The sequence below is a fragment of the Fusarium verticillioides genome, chromosome 4, assembly GCF_000149555.1.
Source record: "Fusarium verticillioides 7600 chromosome 4, whole genome shotgun sequence".
In the NCBI taxonomy this organism is placed as follows: Eukaryota; Fungi; Ascomycota; class Sordariomycetes; order Hypocreales; family Nectriaceae; genus Fusarium; species Fusarium verticillioides.
Genome location: NC_031678.1, coordinates 2,031,990 through 2,049,900, shown reverse-complemented (window position 1 = coordinate 2,049,900; position 17,911 = coordinate 2,031,990). Strand labels below are relative to the sequence as shown.

At 48.8% G+C, this 17,911-nt stretch overlaps 5 protein-coding genes across 16 annotated transcripts; 2 read left to right on the top strand and 3 right to left on the bottom strand.

Moving 5' to 3' along the window:
• Positions 1-927: 927 nt before the first annotated feature.
• Positions 928-2,217, bottom strand: FVEG_05010 (altered inheritance-mitochondria protein 24, mitochondrial; the record flags this gene model as incomplete). The annotated part of the gene is made up of 3 exons (XM_018893000.1): positions 928-1,809; positions 1,864-1,982; positions 2,046-2,217. The coding sequence occupies 3 exons, from the start codon at positions 2,215-2,217 to the stop codon at positions 928-930; spliced, it is 1,173 nt and encodes a 390-aa protein (XP_018749806.1).
• Positions 2,218-2,378: 161 nt separating this feature from the next.
• On the top strand, positions 2,379-5,334 carry FVEG_05009 (kinesin family member 22). Of its 5 annotated transcripts, none has more exons than XM_018892996.1 (4): positions 2,379-2,813; positions 2,909-5,114; positions 5,165-5,232; positions 5,277-5,334. In XM_018892996.1, exons 1-2 carry the CDS (start codon positions 2,603-2,605, stop codon positions 4,840-4,842), a joined length of 2,145 nt encoding a protein of 714 aa, XP_018749802.1. In that variant the 5' UTR covers positions 2,379-2,602; the 3' UTR covers positions 4,843-5,114; positions 5,165-5,232; positions 5,277-5,334. The 5 variants fall into 5 exon arrangements, with proteins under 5 accessions (XP_018749802.1, XP_018749801.1, XP_018749804.1 ...); XM_018892997.1 differs by having other exon boundaries at positions 2,447-2,813; positions 2,909-4,980; positions 5,069-5,232; XM_018892995.1 differs by having other exon boundaries at positions 2,909-5,232.
• A 1,526-nt stretch (positions 5,335-6,860) lies between these two features.
• FVEG_05008 (hypothetical protein) lies at positions 6,861-7,268 on the bottom strand (the record flags this gene model as incomplete). Its single annotated transcript, XM_018892994.1, has 1 exon — positions 6,861-7,268. The coding sequence occupies one exon, from the start codon at positions 7,266-7,268 to the stop codon at positions 6,861-6,863; it is 408 nt and encodes a 135-aa protein (XP_018749800.1).
• Positions 7,269-9,998: 2,730 nt separating this feature from the next.
• FVEG_15586 (hypothetical protein) lies at positions 9,999-14,964 on the top strand. Of its 8 annotated transcripts, XM_018904753.1 has the most exons (14): positions 9,999-10,915; positions 10,967-11,228; positions 11,282-11,622; positions 11,671-11,734; positions 11,785-11,893; positions 11,946-12,000; positions 12,059-12,121; positions 12,172-13,016; positions 13,063-13,169; positions 13,225-13,306; positions 13,352-13,439; positions 13,489-13,501; positions 13,565-13,730; positions 13,779-14,964. In XM_018904753.1, exons 3-14 carry the CDS (start codon positions 11,311-11,313, stop codon positions 13,963-13,965), a joined length of 2,091 nt encoding a protein of 696 aa, XP_018749798.1. In that variant the 5' UTR covers positions 9,999-10,915; positions 10,967-11,228; positions 11,282-11,310; the 3' UTR covers positions 13,966-14,964. The 8 variants fall into 8 exon arrangements, with proteins under 8 accessions (XP_018749798.1, XP_018749794.1, XP_018749796.1 ...); XM_018904749.1 differs by having other exon boundaries at positions 9,999-10,067; positions 10,122-11,228; positions 11,275-11,622; positions 13,489-13,730; XM_018904751.1 differs by having other exon boundaries at positions 9,999-10,116; positions 10,250-11,228; positions 11,275-11,622; positions 13,489-13,730.
• On the bottom strand, positions 13,679-16,548 carry FVEG_05005 (hypothetical protein). The gene is made up of 6 exons (XM_018892993.1): positions 15,938-16,548; positions 15,780-15,884; positions 15,529-15,726; positions 15,210-15,465; positions 14,903-15,155; positions 13,679-14,846 (listed from the first exon to the last, which is right to left on the bottom strand). The coding sequence occupies exons 1-6, from the start codon at positions 16,105-16,107 to the stop codon at positions 14,281-14,283; spliced, it is 1,548 nt and encodes a 515-aa protein (XP_018749791.1). The 5' UTR covers positions 16,108-16,548; the 3' UTR covers positions 13,679-14,280.
• Between the last annotated feature and the right edge of the window lie 1,363 nt (positions 16,549-17,911).

Sequence of the window (17,911 nt, the reverse complement as noted above, 5' to 3'; positions counted from 1 at the left end):
ATGGGCAGTACCTTTATAACTATCAAGTCGCCCTCTGTGAATCTCACCGTCTTACATCTACCTATGTACTATGCTATAGTATATGATCTATGTTAGCTACAGTAGTGGGGTCGATCTCCCGTTGTTGAAACCAATACCTACGGAGTACCGTGTCTATCCTTGCACCATCAATCGGTGTTCGTCCTTAGCGGAGGTGATAAATCCGTCCAAGTGTGGATCAGTATCGGCTTTAGCGAGGGTGCTCTTTGCTTATTTCGTCCGTTATCACACAACTCATACAGTACCTAGGTAGTCTCCTAAGGCTGGTCTCACTCTGACATTGGACTTAATTCAAAGCCGAGTCGCGAGCCGTCTAAGCCCAAAACGTGGCTGGCAGCGGAAACCATCCAATAATTTCGAGCCATGGTAACATGCGAGTGCTCCTTTCGAGCCTACATTATTAATACAAGTTGAAAAGGAATGGTTTGTCAGATAAGTTGGCTGCATAAGATGAGTCAGTGATCGTCGTGCGTTTTAGCCTGTTGTTGAGCTACCTCCTATCTGTATAGGGGCCAGACTTAATAGACCGCTCGGATCCGATGCGAGAATTGATTAGCCCGTCCATCAAAATACCGGTACCTACCTACCTACCAAGTGACATGCGCTGTTGTTAAGGTGCTGGCTGTGCCTCTTCAGGACTCAAGCCACAACTTCAGTATGAGCCGAATTCCCGAACACACCAATCAACTGACAGCTCTTCAAACATCTCAGTATTGATACATAAAGACTTCAGCTCTATGGTGGATAGTATAGGTTGGGAAGTAATCATACATGACAAACAAAACGTTGTGTTGTGTAAAAGTCTCGTGCTCGTCTGCCTCCCTTTTTTTTAATTCATGTTCTGCAATATTGCTCACTCATATCGCATTGCTCCTCGTTTGCACAGTCTCATCGTATGAACTCCTTGAGATCCTTGCTGTCCTCGAATTTTACCTTGCCATCCTTCTCAACTGTGGCAACGTGAATCCCCGTCGCTGACTTGTCTTCCACTTCTGGCTCAACAGCCTTGACAGGGGCAGGCTTGGTCTCGGTACCGTCAGTCAGCTTGGGCTTGTTCTTCAAGCCGAGGGCTTCTGCCAGGACACCGGGCTCGGCATCAGCAATCTCGTTCACTTGCTTGTTGGTGAGAACGTCTGAAGCGCGCACTCCTCGGCTAGACATGAGGATCTTTGTGGGGCCATGAAATTGGAGGAAAAGGCGATCACCCCAGATGGTTCGTCGAGTAGCAGTTCGCATGCTGTAGAAAGCTCTTGCCAGGTACTTCCATACCTCCGAAGTACGGACAGTCTTCACCCACTCAGGCTCTGATATCCATCTCGAGAGCGAGGGCACCTGGAGTCGTAGGCTGTTGCTCTTAAAGCGGAAAGGCTGTGGCGGATATCGGCTGATCGAGTAGGCGACAACACTTCCAGGGTGCGCGACAAACTCCTCTCCCTCTTTGAGAGTGAGCTCGTAGATTTGTCCTGGTGCTGATAGAGCAGCGAGACCTCGTCCCGTAAGGAGTGTGTTGCCCCAATGGGCCAGTGTGAGGCTGCTCTGAATGCGCGCCGAGGGCGCAAGAGTGTGTCCTGTCCAAGCCAACAGAGCATTCCTCTGTGAGATCATCCAATCTGTCGTTCCGTCAAGGTGGAGGACTGTAAAAGTGGTTGTAGGTGACTTGGTCGATATCAAGGCTGTGATGGGTGTCGTGGCTGAGATGCGCTGGTAGAGAAAGGGGACGCCGAGAAAGGCTCGAGTGATCGGGTTGAGGATCGAGAGTGTGGACTGAGCCTGTTTATCGTATTAATAAGTGTTTTTTGGTATCTTTGTCGTGATGCTGCGTACATTTTCAGGCTTGCCGGCCACAGCAACCAAGGTACCCCTCCGAGTATAGAGCTTCTGCGACGCCGACAACGTCACGGAAAGGAGCGAATACGGGGAGCCGAGAACCTCGAATCGAGCATCTAAACATGTAAAGGGTCAGAGACTCGCTTCCTTCATGGCTCAATGGCACAGAGAAATCATACCCGCAGGATCCCTTGCCTCGAGAGCTCCAAAGGCATCAGCTCCAACCTTTGGCGCTTCAGAGCTCGGCGCAGCGCTGATCTGGATACTCCTACACTGCGTGCAAGTATGCGAGGGTATTGCCCGCAGCCGTAGTCCTCGCGCCGCTCTCGTCAAGGGCAATTGGCCTCGCATTTTGTTTGGATATATGAGCTCTGAGAGAGCTGTACAACTCGTATATCTACCACCTCACATTCAACTCAAGCCATGGAACTTTAACCCACTATCACCAAAAGCGAATCAGTATTGTTAGCGGCTTTTCCCGTTCCCACACGTCATGTCACGTGTGGAGCCGTTGCCGTGCCAGCGCCTGTGCTTTCTTCCTCATTTCACTAGACCGCTACCCATGCCATCTCTCTCTATAGCAAATCTTTGCTAACTTTCAGGACGTGGTAGCGGCCAGTTTGATAGGCTAACAGAGTCCGACTCAACGACACCTTGAGCTTCTTCACCCTCACAACCAATACAATCCTCTCGATACCGAATACACGTACGTGTATACATTCACAGTACTTACACAATGAGTGTGAGAGTGGTCTCCAGGATAAGACCGCTGCTGGAAAAGGAGCGCGAATGTGACATTATCGTTCGAGCCGATACCGCGGATACTGGCAAGCCAAACACGGTCGTCAAGATTCCCAACCCCAAGAACGAGGCTGAGGAGTTCTCATTCGCGTTCAATGGCGTGTACGACCGATCTACCACTCAAGAGGAATTGTTTACTGCTGAAGGTGCGATCTCACAAGCTAGCGCGTTTTGTTTCATCTTGTTTTCGTTCACTACCTCTCGTTCCTGCTCATATCGTATCGTGTGTTGACTCGAATAGTGGCGCCGCACGTCAAGTCTCTCTTCCAGGGATTCGATGTCACAATATTCGCCTATGGTGTCACCGGTACCGGTAAAACACACACGATGCGAGGCGGTATGAAGCTGGCAGACCGTGGGGTGATTCCTCGGATGCTCAGCAACGTCTTTCGAAGAGGCAAGAAGATCATGAAGGATTCTCGCGGTGAGACGGATGTCCAGGTTTTGCTGTCCTACTATGAGATCTATAACGACAAGGTCTTTGATCTCCTCGAGCCACCCGAGAAGCGAACGCCAACCGGTCTACCACTACGAGCTGAGGCCAATGGCAAGACCATCGTTGTCGGTCTGTCAGAAAGAGCTTGCGAAGACCTCAAGGACTTTGAGAAGCTGTATATTGAAGCCAACAACAACCGTGTCACGGCAGCTACCAAGCTCAACGCTCACAGTAGCCGCAGCCATGCTATTCTGCGAGTCAAGCTGATCCAAACGACTCCAGAGATGGTCAGGGAGAGCACAGCATCCGCCATCGACTTGGCCGGATCTGAGGACAACCGCCGAACCGACAATGGAAAGGAGAGACTGGTGGAATCTGCGGCCATCAACAAGAGTCTCTTTGTACTGAGCCAGTGCATCGATGCTATCGGCCGCGGTGACAAGAGGATACCCTACCGGGAGTCCAAGATGACACGGATTCTATCACTGGGTCAGAACAATGGAATCACTGTCATGATATTGAATCTGTCCCCTCTGCGAAGTTATCACCTCGACACCCTCAGCAGTCTCAACGTCAGCTCTCGAGCCAAGAGGATTGAGGTTAGGGAGATTGAGAACGAGATTGTGTACAAGCAAGTTCCTAGGGCAAACTCGGGTCTCACAGGTTCCAATGTCCAGCGTCAGCCTCTTCGGCCACTTGCCAATCTCACCAACGTGCACAATGGTAATGTTGCTGCCAAGGCCGCTGACAAGGCTGCCGACGCCAATAAGCCCGTCAAAGCCTTCAGCGTCTACACTGACAAGTCCAAACCAGCAGCACCTGTCAGCCGTCCCCTGGTGAGCTCCAATATTGCTCGTCGAGTCAATCAAGTCAAGCGGCCGTCTGAAAATGATGCCGCTATGAGACCTAGTAAGATCTCGAGACCTACAGCTCCAGCATCTGTTACCGTTTCCGCTGCCCAAATTGAGGCCATGGTTGAGAAAAAGGTCAGCGAGATCCTTGCTGCTCGAGTTGCAGCTGAAAGGGAATCTCAGCCACCACCAACAGTCCAACCTGAAATCAGTGATGCTGTGCAAAGGCGATTGGAAGCTCTCGAGCGGCGAATTGACAGCGATGAATGGCGAGATGATTCCAAGTCGGATGGTTTGAGGTTCCTCCTGGCTGCTCGCCAACACAAGGAGCGCGGCGAGGATGAGATCGCGCTTAAGATGTACGAGAAGGCTCTACCCTACTTTCCTGGACAAACAAAGCTGCTCAACAAAATCGAGAGACTGCGATCACGGTTGAACGGGAACGCTCCCGCTCCTTCTCCTCGCCGGGAAACTCCTCGTTCAGAGCGCAAGAAGCGAAGGCTCGTCTACGATGATGCGGACGGTGATTATGAGACTGCCGAGGCAGACGTTGATGAGGAAGAGTTTGCTCACCGTGCCTTAAAAGCCAAGTCTCGAAAACTAAAGGTCAAGGCTCTTGCCACCAAGTCCATTCTTTCGGGTGACGATGAGGGTCCCGCATCGCCTCGAACTCAGCATCTCCTCGATATTGTCAACTCACGCGACCTCGATCAGATTCGAAGCCTAGTCGGCTTCGGTGCGAAGAAAGCACGTGACCTGGTTGACTATCTCGAGCTCGTCAACGATGACGAGGCTGGTGGCCGTATCGACAGTCTTGCTCAGCTGAGGACTGTTCCTGGCATGGGAAGCCGAACCGTGGAGAGAGCGTATGACGGACTTGTTGTTTGAGCGTGGCGTAAGTTGCTTCACACCCGGAGATGGGATGGGCATCCAATGCTTTTGGTCTTATATCATAGCCGTATACCCCCCTGTTTTGTTCGAAGTTGATGGATGCATTGGAAAGCGAGGGGAGTTCATGGAGTTTGGGTGAGTTGAATTTATACAAAGGTTGCATGGAAGGCAGTGGTAAAAGGCTGTCATCTAGGTGTTTGTTTATTCATTAATCGGGTTCCAGATTGCACTACATATTGTGTTCAAGTAATACTCATTTACCTTATACAGTAGGTAGTCCATGTGTGTCGTTTGTCGTAGGGTTAATGGATTGTGAAAGGGGACCATCATGACTGAACCACACTTAAACACTACCCGCGAAGAAGGTAGGCTTAGTATCGCCAACTAGTAAGCAATGTCCTGGTTTAAATATTACTTTAATAATAAATAAGCCCTGTAGGAGCTATCACATCTCATTTGGTGGGCCGAACTTCAAAAGCTATGGCGCATCTACAGGGTAGCCTACCCTTGATACTAATGCTTAGATATAGTATGGTAAGTAATGCCAGGACTCTGTCTGTATTCCTTGCTTTATTAAACGTCTTTCTTTAACTGAATTCTGCAAATTCTTGTCAACTCTTCGGTTTATGGAGCACAAACCAACCCATAAACATGTTACTGGTACGCGTTCAGACATTCATGCATACATAAGAAGACAAGACGACACGAGACAACACAGCCACTTACACCGTAAACGTATTTTATGCGTTAACCAAGGAATTCAGAGACGATCGCACCATATGAAACCATTTCTGTCACTTTAGGTTTGTGCATAGCCACTGGCGTTTGCATTATCCAACGTCTCTGCCGACCCAAACTTAGACGATCCAATGATTTGAGACATGTGGACGCGGGAAACCGGCTGCCGAAGCCTTGAGTTTCGTGTAAGAATGCGTGTGACCAAATGCACCATCATTGATATTTGTATTTATGATCATCATTAAATATGTCTTCTTATTCGCAATCGCGTTGTGTGCATCTGACAGTCAAACAGACCTTGTTTTAGGAATCTGAAAACCTGAGACACTGACATAGCTCGCAGATCCACGGAAATTAAAATTCGATGCCACATCTCGTATCGATCAAGACTCGCTTCATTCCTCATTCGTCATAGACAGCAGCAAGGTAGGTAGCAAGTTAAGCGTCTGAACATGATATCTGTTTGTATTCGTTGGTGCCTCACTCAGGTTAAAGTCCATAAGCCCATATCCTCCCATAGAACTCGCCTGCAATACTTTTGTTGTGTTATGTACAGATTGCAGCGCCTGACAGTCACCTGTCAGCTCTAGAAATAATGATGCAACAACCAACCCCAAGCTGTTCCCGTGGGAAGCTGGGTAGTAAGGTGCAGAAGCAGCAATAACAGCAAAAAAGTATAAATCAACGCCATAGAAGGAAAATTAGGTAAAAATGTCGGTGATGACCTATGCTACGTCCAGCCTTGCAAAGCTCTGCAGTCCGTAGCCACCCCAGATATCCAAATTGAAGCCTCTCCCAAGGCTCCAGAGTAAAAGGGGGGAGAGAAAGCATGTGGGACGGAAAAGTAACCCAAGTAAAAAGTCGTTAAACAAGGCCCCATGGCTGGGTACACAACCCAACCATAATAAGATGTGAGGCAGGTAGTGAGTGATGCGATCCGATGTTGTAACGTGCACCAACAAAATTGGGCGAGTTTCGTCGTAGGGAAAATCTTGAATGAATTGGGGGTATCCGTTAAGTCCAATTCATTCATCAGATGGTCTGCCGTCTCATCTCATGTAATCCAATCCAAGCCGATCCGTCCCCGTCTCATCTCAGCTCATCTCATCCCATCGTGTCCGTTGCTTACACGCTGTAGCTATGCGCCTGCTACGCCTGCGCCTAAGCTGTAACCATCGCTTGGCGCCAATACCGTCAATCATAAAAAAGGAACATCGCGTGATTTTTTTTTAATTGTTTTGTCTTTTTTGTGTTGGTTTGACTGTCAGAGAATTGACTCATCGGATCATGCTGCTCCGTCGCTCTTGGATGCTGGGCATCTGCTTGTTGCTTGAGCCTCCAAAGTGAGGAATGGAGCTGAAGCGGTTCAGACGCTTGCGCTCAGCAGTAGCCATAGATGGTTGTTGCTGGTGCTGCACCTCGGAAGGGAAGTGATGCTCATCAATGCCCACGCTCGAGGGGGCGGGCATAGAGCCAACGCCGGCCTTGTCCCCGTGCAGGGCATCGATGTTTGAGGAACCGGAGGAGGAGCCAGTGCTGTTGGGAGTCTGGTAGACGTACTCTCCGTCAACGTAGACAGCGTTGGAGACGAAGGTGGAACGTCGGTGACGGCGGCGGGTGTAGCGTTGCTCGAGACGGAAGAGCTCCAGCTTGGCCTGGATCTTGTCCATGAGAGACTTGCCCATTTTTGCGGTGGATGTATCAAGTTTCAGGTGTTGCGTTCAGAAGAGGTGAGATTGAGCCCGTGTATATGTAAGGGCGATCAGTTCGGATCTCTCGGTGAGATTCGAGGACGCGGCGAGGGAGGCTGGCTTCGTAATGGAGGAGTCGAGGATGTGGAGATTAAGTTTCCAGGTATTCGTACTGCAATCAATGCCGTACGCTTTCGATTTGTACCGAGTGAAAATGTTTCGTCTCGGGGGATTGTGTGTCTTGTCCTGTCCTTGAATTGACCCTGCTCATAAAGGGGGAGGCAATTGTTCGTCTCGACTGGGTATTGGTGTTTGTACTATATGGTTACCAGCAGCAGGTCAAGTCAAGTACTCATGTAAGTTGCTCGGTTGTTTCGGTGATATCGAGGTTGGTTGGACAGTAGTATTAAAAGAGAGTAGGGGACATTAATAGCTTGAGCAAGAGGAAGCAAATCGCCTGGAGTTATGATTCCTTGTCCACGAAAGAGATCCGAGTCAAAAATGAATGAGTGGATGTGAATGAGAGCGGGAGACTTGGGGTAGAAGAAGGATTACGATTGCGGCAGGTACAAGGAAGAGGGAGAAGAACGAGGGGGGGAGGATTGGATGGAAGATAAGACTCAAGGTTGAGGTCCGGTGCTGAACATGCATCCAGGGCCCCTAGAGAGTTAGTTGTCTAGGGGAGCACACCGGGGACAGTAGCCCGCAAGTACCTAACTTTAGAGAGTTAGTGGAGTCTGTAGCGCGTAAGATGCCTGACTCTCTCCACTGGAGACAGACGGCAGTGGCAGCTCGAGCTGAAGATTATGCTCTCATTCGTCGACCCGGCCAGAGTCCCAAGAGGATGCACCCAACAGGGGAGGCCCGGAAAGTGGGTTTAGACTTTAGCCTAGACAGGGGATGCTAATTGGAACTGGTCGCGTGAAAGTGGATGGATGTGTCAAGGGTGCCATGCGACCGAAAAGCTTTTGGGGAGCAACCTGCAGATGCTTGAGGGTTGAGGCCCCCTGAAAGGTAACGTTGATGGTCACTGAGTGATTCTCTGTCCTTGATTGAGCCTTTGAGGAGTGAGGAGGCTGGAACATTGGAAATCACTGCAACCATCAATCACTGTGGCCTCTTCTCTGGGCTTGGCTTACTTAAAAGCCATGATAATCTTGCACACCAACTTGTCAAAGCTCTCCCCTATCCTCCCGCTGACGGCCCGCCAAAAGGCGTTTGGTTTGTTCTTTGTCCTCAGCTCACCCAGCCCGTGAAGAAAGAAACCCACACTCTTTCTTAATTATTAGACCAAAAGCTAACAAGGTACTCTGTACGTAGCTAGGTATTGTCCCGTCTAGCTCGGACCTCAGAAGACCAAGTCTGTTTCCAACGCCGGCGGAAGCGCTAAATAGCACACCAGCATGATTGTGTCGTTGGCGGGTTGACATTTTTGACGCAGGGGCTGCCTAGGTGCATGCGATCACCAGTTCAGAAAGAGGAGAAGGAGTTTGCAGAAGCTGGTTTCGTTTTATGCCGAACACGAACGAGGTTCCATTGGTTCCTGACATGGAAACGCAGTATCTGGGACTTCCACGCGAGAAAGGAAGCCAAAATGGAAGTGGTGGGAAAGGAGATGGGCATGGGAACCGTCAAACCACATGGTTTCTGCGAGTCAGTATCCACACTCTATTCTAAATGTTGATCCTAGGTTGCAACCGTGGGACGATCCGACTCAGAAAATGTCATCCGCAGAACATGTCTTTCAGCTCGTCGATCAGCCAAGATTAAACCGAGATTTATATGATTTTCAGAATATGATATAGATTTCTCCAAGAAATGATCAATTGTTGCTCACAATATTCCAAGAGAATCAATATCTCCTGCAGCCCATCCTCGCCCTCTCCATAGCGGCGAAGCGAACCAGGCCCCCTTGTTGGTCTCCGGTGAGCGAGCATGGTTGGTTCATTGGACATGCTGTATCGGGTATGGCTTCTCTGCACGAGCTGCACGTTTTTTCTGCAGCGCCGCTTAGTAGAAACAATCGGCTCATCCATATCCATTACGCGATCTCCTTTCTCGTCCTCTTGCCCGGCTATCACTGGTAGTTTTAGCCTGTTGCTTGCTATTCATCAACAGAGTTTTTACCAACATGAATAAAGTGGCGCAGCTCACGGCTTCTAGACCGATGAACTTGGATGAGAATACTCCGTACTTGCAAAGGTTTCTCTTCGCCGTTTCAAGCCAAAAACGTCCAAAGATTGACTACTTTGGCCATGTGGCTTGGTTTGGGATTATCACAACGAGTCAGGTAGACCGGCTGAGAGATCGTCAGGCACGGACTCGGATCCGGCTCAAGCTCTGGCCAGTTAGAGTTGATAGAAACAATAAGAGCGAAGCTCATTTTGGTTAATGAATAGAAACTTTGGTAATCTATTGCTTGTTAGTGCATTGTCGCTTAATAGAGAGCCTGGCTCTTGGAGGTGTTTCAAGATATTCCTGTTTATGATCAAGGGTGAATTCGGAGCCTGTAGTCGAGAAACGATAGATTTGTAGGTAGACAGATATCGATGTACTCTTGCCCGGCCGAAGAAGCATATCCAAGACATTAAAATGCTACAAGCGGTTGTTGAACAAATCGAATCTGCCACATGAGAAGCAATAAGTAAGATAAGATAAGCAATCAAAATATCATTGTGGCTTGCATGAGGTGGTGTGGTGTATCGCGACTACTTTACCTGGACCTGTCATCAGCAGCTTGTCAAACTGAAAGTGCACCTTCCTCGCACTGCATTGCATCATTGTATTGTTCACGTGAGCTGCCACCTTGAACCGCATCCCTTACACTCGTGATTATGGGCAGGTTAGTTACCTAGGTACCTTGGGCACTTTGCTTTGATTCTTCGTCGAATACATTCGGTATCATTTCGTTGATGCACCAAGTTACACAAGAAACAACACAGATTAATCATAGCAAGCACAACTTTCCGTTATAGCACTGCTCGCTCCCTATGAATGCCTGTTACACGTTTGTCGATGGATACATCATTCTCTCGACACAAGATCCCCTATCCACGTCCCGAAGATGCAACAGAAAGTATGTCCGTCTTGATGTGCTTCCTTGTCATTGCCGGATCTCTCGCTAGATCTTGAGAAATGTCACACAGCTTCGGGATCACAACGCTCTTGTTCGAGAGTACGTGTTGCAGCCGGCCTATTACAGTGATATAGAGGCCCAAAAGGCCGTTTGCGTTACATGAAAACGATCCGGCAATGGCAATTTCCGGATAACTCATATATATCAAACTCGGCCGTTGGACAGCACAAGAATCTCCCGTCACGCCCAGTTATCAAACGGGGTCCTCTCAACATAGGCTTGCTACATTCTCAAATCTCAGGGGATGCCACGGTGTTCTCCAAGTAGAAGCCAGTACAGCCCATCCACGACTCAGGTCCATGTGCTTAGCCGTACACCGAGGCAACCTTCAGAAAGATGTCTTGGCTAACCTTGCAGTCTTCGGCCAAGGACATTCGCTACATGAAGAGGCAGGGAAAGAATACCCTTTCTGTGACACAAAGACATTCAACGCTGAATCACGGAACGGCAACTGGATTAAGACGCACTTGTTACCCCTATCCGTGGTCCAAATGAGGACTGTAACGTGAACAATGCATCCTTCCGAGACCTTGCCGACCATGCTAATATTCCGAAGAAGCACCAATACGATGCAAATATAACGAGTGAGATATATGTTCTCCTGGCCTTAGCTCTTTTTTCCACTAGCGATTCCTCATACCCTATCATTCGTTCAAACCACCGCCACCATGAAGCCATACAATCTGTTGAAAGTCTTATTGGTTGCGGCATCAGTGGCCGTTGGCGTCGAGGCTGTCAATAAACTAGCTGCTCTTTCCTCAAGAACTGGTCGAGCAAGCACTGGAAACACCCGCAAGTTCATTATTGAAGTCGAGCCGGTAAAGAAGCCACTCCTATCCTCGAGCCAATTACTTACACTCGCAGAATCAAGGCACGACCACAGTGACACGCCAACTCCTCATGAAACCTGATCGAAAAAGGCCTTTGTTCCAGAGCTTTGATTGTAGTGATGTTTTCAACGGGATGGTGGTTGAAACTGACACAGATAATATGGATACATTGCTCCAGATGGAAGGGGTCGTGAACGTGTGGCAGGCCTACAAAGTGGCCATGCCAAAAGTCGAGTTCTCAGAGAAGGGCCCATCTTCATCTATAAGGAACTATTCTATTCATCATTGGACGGGTGTTGACAAACTCCATGCTGCCGGTATTCGTGGAAAGGGTTCAACTGTTGCGATAATTGACACCGGCATTGACTATACTCACAAAGCGGTATGTTCAATCTGAAGCTGGTTCTATTCATGTACTAATTTTGTAAAGCTCGGAGGCTGTTTTGGACCTGGATGCAAAGTTAAAGGGGGTTATGATCTTGTCGGAGCAGACTGTAGGTTTCGTGGATTTATTTCTATGATGAAGGGCTTACATCACATCCAGGGGAAACCCACAATGAGAGAATGCATCCCAAGCAGCCCGATAATGATCCTATGGACTACCAAGGCCATGGAACTCACGTTGCAGGTATCATTGCTGCTAAGAATGAATGGTTAGTCCCGTTTAAGGCGGATGCAATATAGTCCTAATGACATGGGCCTCAGGCTTACTGGAGTTGCCCCCGAGGCCGAACTTCTCATATACAAGGTTTTCTCTGATGTAAGGATTCGAGACCACTGATAATTATTTCACGAGTTCTGTAGCTAAGAATCGCCAGGATCCGTGGGAGACTGACGAAGAGACTATCATGCAAGCACTGTGTGATGCTTACAATGCGGGAGTAAGTAATATTGTGCACAAGTATGAGTTATTGCTGATAGGGACCTCAAGGCAGATGTCATCACCTCGAGCATTGGTCAACCTAATGGCTGGTCAGATAACCCCTGGGCTATGTTAGCCAGCCGACTGGTAGACAAGGGCGTCGTCGTGATAGCATCAGCTGGTAACGAAGGAGAGTTTGGACCGTTCTACTCCAGTAGCGGAGCTGTTGGCAGAGGAGTTTTAGCTGTTGCCGCTGCTAATGTTACTACGAAGCCAAATGCTAACAGGACTGGCGAGGATCTCGGGCCACTTCCCGTCTATTTCACAACATGGGGCCCGACCAACGAGTTACTTCTTAAACCTGACATTACCGCCCCTGGATATATGATCATGAGCACTGTACTGAACCAAAGCTACGAGGAGCTGAGTGGGACATCCATGTCGGCGCCCTACATTGCAGGCATTGCGGCTTTGTTCGTGGGTCGGTACGGCGGTCGTGCTTTCAATGGTGCAGGCTTTGCCAAAATGCTCAGAGATCGCATCGCATCGAGTGGAACGACCCTACCGTTCGTCAATAATCGTCTAATGCGCAAGTATAAAGCCTCGCCTTTCCAGGTTGGTACTGGACTGGTTGACGCCTGGAAAGTCCTCAACTATGATACTCAACTCGAGTATGAGCCTTTTTCTCTCATGGATACAGAGCTGTTTCGGCCTCGATGGAGTTTCAACATCACCAATACTGACGGTATAGCACACGAATACACCTTTAAGCTTGAACCCCAAGCTGGCTTCAACATATACGATCCCGAATATGGAGTGGCTTTGCTCTATGCTATTGAGCCCAAAAACATTGTCCCTCCTGTGAGACTCCCGCACAGGGTTCTAATTGAACCCGGAGAGACAAGAGAGTTGAGGTAGGTCTGAGTTGGTGCCAGAAGCTTGGCCGCTTACAGTGACTAGTGTTACTTTTGGGCTTCCCGACGTTGACGATGACTACCTGCCGCTATACAGTGGCAAGGTATTGATCAATTCCGATCATGGGGAGAAATTGGCTATCCCATACGGAGGTTTGTTGGCTCTTTGTGGAGTAATTACAAGCCTAGCTTACAGAGATCTTGGCAGGAGCTGCATATGATACCGAGAAAGCATTTGACAATATGTTCATTGTTGATCCGTTTGTTACAGATCCCGACAAAGATTCAGCGTATGTGACTCAATCTGTGCATAGATTTTGCTGACGACGGTGTAGATGGTCTTTCAATATCGATAGAGATGCGAGTGACTTTATTGAAATTGGTGGTAGGACATCATATGCTTGCGACAATCTCAGGTGGGACGTAAGTTATCTGTCAACTCTCGTCGTTCATGACAACTGATGAATAGCAGATCTTCGAACAAGGTTGGTCAGAATCCCTATGGACTTATCCTCCACGGGTAGGAAGACATGGATTTATTGGTTCAGCAACAACAATGCGGGATGCGGAGGAATTCTGGTTCTTCGATCCCACTGTCAACGATCCGAATGACACATTGCCATTCCCGCTCAAACAACAATCACGAGGATTTCACGTATTTTGGTGGTTTGGCAAGCTCGCCAACGGCACAAGAATAGCTCCTGGGAACTACACGTGAGTGCCTTCTAATTCTACCGGTAGAAGATTCTGACAGTTGTGAAGAATGCGTTTCGCAGCTCTTCGGCCTTACGGAAATCCAAACATCTCCGATCATTGGGATGTCATGAACAGCCCTACAGCCAGCAGCATCCAGGTGCTGCCGTACAATGGTACACGCAACTCGACATTGAAGTACAGAGCACCCAAGTACCAGACGCCGAGTCTTGGAAAGGGGCTCATAAAAGGTTAATCGGTAACGTAAGGGTACTGCCCTGGGGGGGATTCGGCACTTGGCTTGGGTCGATATGAATCGTTCCTTGGTCACAAACACGGGCACACGCAGTGATGTGATCAATCATCATTTACCTCGTTTCGATTTGCTCTATCCTAGCAATGCCGTTTGTAGTATAGACCCAAACAGTTATGACCCCCCCGTTTTGTTAACAGGGCAAACCCAACTGCATATGCTCCTGACACGAACTCCGTAAATACAGGTACCAAACTCCTTAGCCAATCGCATTATCATGAAAACAAAATTTGTAAAGCATTCCAGACAAACCCAAATCTATGCCCACTTACCCAAAAGACTCATCACCACCAGGCCAGCAACCAGACCAGTGCCGGCCAGAACGGTAGTGAGCAGGTTGGCGTCAGCGAGTTCAGCCTTGTGGCCATGGCCCCCTGACATCCAGTCTGCAGCCCACATCTCCACAAGACCAACCCACATGAGGATACCTGCGGAGACGGCGTCGAGGGTACCGATTGCGATGAGTGTAGACTTGTCGTTACCATTGAATTGTTGCAAGACACCGATGCCAATGGCCATGCCGATAGGGGTAATGAAGGCGAAAAGAGAGGCAAGGCCGAGTTTCTTCTTCATGTTCAAACCAATAGGGGCCGATTCCTCGTTAGGGATCGTCTCAGTGGAAGCGGGAGCCTTGTCTGAATCTTGAGCGGAGGAAGTGTCCTGGGAGACGCGGGCCACGGGAGAGGCGTGACTATCGTTAGAAGTACCGATGGTGGCGATTCGGCTTCCAAGAGCGATGCCTTCAAACATCTGATGGAAAAGAATGACGACGAATAAGGTTAGGAAGTATTCGTCACCCGCTACAACGAGCGTTAAGCCGATCACTAGCAGTAATGTTAGCCAACCACTCAGTCAGTGAGAAGATAGAGGGATCACTTACGAAGAGAGTGGAATAGGATACCCATCTCCATGACAAGAACACTGACAACCTCAGTGGACAACCAGGCGCTTTTCTTTTCAGCATCAGAAAGACTGGCTGAAGCTTTTGTCTTTGCGAGAACAATGCGGTTGCCGATGTACTCGACAAGGAAAGAAAGGAATATACCAGCCATAACAAGAGCGGACGTCGTAGCTTCATAACCCAGCTCTCCAATACATTGGTTGCCGAACATGAGGAATGCGTGGGTGTACAGCTAGAGATATTAGTTAGCAATCGTTTGTAAGGGTAGGTAGATAATTTCACATACGTGAACAAAGGCGGTAGAGATTATAATACCAGTTCCAAATTGCTTTAATACAATGAGGACAATGTTGAGTTTGCTGGGCATCATCTTGTGCAGCAGGATGGGGCCAAAGACACCCAGAGCACCTGTGGCTAGGATAACGAAGAGCAGACCAACACGGAGACCGACATCATAGTCTCTCCTTCTGGGCTGGCATGCAGAGGAGGAAGAACCAGACTCCGACTCGCTGGACTCAGAATCGCTGTGGCCTGTGCAGTGTCTACATAGATAGATCCATTAGCGGGTGTTGATGGAGTATGTGGAAGTGAAGGAAGCGACTTACTCAACACCAGCATGGAAATGACAGTGCTCGTTCTCAGCTTCTTTGGTGTTTCCAGCGGCGGCTGCAGTTTCCGTGCTACTTGCTCCCGCATGATCGTGGTCGTGGCCATGATCTTCACCTTCTGTTGCGTGGTCCTCTTCTGACTCAGCACCTTCAGCTTGAACAGAAACATCTCCACCATCAGAGTCTACACAAAACCTAGGACACAATATTTAGGAGAGGCCAATGGTAGGGCACACTGAGTAGCTTACATATTAGAGTCATGGGAATGGCAGTCGGTGTACTGCGAAGGTACGTCTGTGGTTCCAGTGACCTTGACATCTACCAAGTACTCGGTCTCACCAGCGAAACAATATCTGAAGGGGCGTTAGTCAACCGTAAATTCGATACGCGAGAGGTATTTGCTAACAGTTCAGAGGCATGGAGGTGGCATCCTGTGATAGCAGTTACCTCGGGGCTGACAGCAGTGGTCGAGGGAGCCTGGGTAGCTCTAGGGGCGATATGGACATTGCTGGCAGCAGCAGAGGCCGCAGAGAAGGCAAGGCCCCATCCGGCGAGTGACAAAACGGAAGTGTACATCTTGAGATTGACCAGTAGGCGAGAGGCGGACGGGCAACGGCACGAGATCGACTGTTTGAACGTTGAGTACGGCACAGGAGAGCCGAGAGAGGGCGTCGAAATTTATGCTTAAATCGCTAGCTTGCGTCTCTGAACCAGGAAGAGAGATTTCAGAGTTTAGAGTTCGTTTCGAGTCAGTTAGGAGGAGGAGGGGGGGGGACTTGAAACTGTCCAAAAGGGTTGCTTGAGGAGGAAGACTTTAAGATACTGGGTAAGGTAGGTAGGTAGCAGTGAAGAAAGTTGATATGTATTCCAATGTAATGTACGGAGTAAAGTAATGTAAACTCTTAATCAAAGCGCACAGAAACAAAGAGGGAGAGCAAAAGTTAATGTCTCAGCCTCCATCTTACCCAGAGAAAGTCGTCTCCTCCAGGCGCCATCGAGAAGCCAATAATCGCAGCCATGATAGAGAAAATAGTGGGATTGGCTGTGAGAACCTTGAGGACCTTGATGGCCTCGAGGTGTCTGTGTCTGTCTGTGTCCACTATGAATCGGTAGATTTCCATTTTGGGCCTTTAGTGAGAACCCGGATGGTCAATGTCGAGCGTTTTAATCCTTGTCGCCAAGACATGGAATATTCAAGCACAACTTGTTCTTGACTGCACGTGTTGACTGACAATGCCATGGTCATTTTCATCTGTGTAAAGAATTAGTTAGCTTCAAGTTGCAGATTTAGTTTGCGGCTCTTTTGCTGTTAAAAAAAAGGGGGGGGAAAAAGGAGAAATACCCACTTGGCAGAAGTTAAAAACAAGGTTAAAAACGACTCTATTTTCCAGCTTCCAGCTTCCACTTGGAGAAGAAGCATTGAGTTCGTCCATTACTTGGCCCAATACTCCGTACGAGCATTGCGAATACAATCTCATTGTCTTTCACTCAATTCATGACTTCGCAGTGAATCTCCGTGCAGGAAGGAACTAGTGATTCGTCAGCACACATCACAAATAGTTCTTCTCAATAGTCGCTCGCCACAAAACGAGAAATGATCACGTACGGTACGGAGTACGATAGGCAGTGATTCTCAAGCCCCCACGGCCCGAGATTCACACCCCTACCATGTTCGTGATAAGAAGTCTCAAAGCAACGACACGGGCCGGCTGACGCTAGTCAAATGAGATCTCAACATATCCCAGCTAACTTACCCAGTAGAGTTGTGGGCGTGGTTGACTGAAAGTCTATCCTGGCAACTGAACTTCTTGATAGTGCGCCTCTGATTGGTTATCACCATGTGAAGATCGATAGTCTGGAGAAATGTCTCGGATTATAATTCCTGGTCTCGAGACATTTGCAGTCTGCCGCGTCTGCCATGCCTTTCTTGAGCTGAAGCTGTCTTCTGCTGGCATGGTGGCAGCTCTTCAGCTTAGCCATGTCAAGGGTTCCTGAGCTAGCTGCTGTTGAACATTTGACGCGATCTCGAAAGGAAGACTACGTGTTTAACGATAAATCGTGCAATGTCAATAGAGATGCAGTGATTTCTGTCATGGTTTGACACGTGAAGAAACGGCGACGTAAGAGGGCAGCTCTACCTTTCCAATAGAGGCACCGTCACTGATGCCCGCTGGCTTTTGTGTCAATTGGCCAATCACGAATCACCATCACTAGGCCTAAGAATGGTTGTGCGTTCTTAGGAAGGCATATGTGTGTATTTATGCAAGTATTATGCACGCATCGGTTTATGTAGAGTCATGGTTTCGTGTCACCACTTTAATCGAGACCCCACAAAAACGCGTCTCCGGGCCAATGCGGGAGCTAGTGACGCGACAAGTAC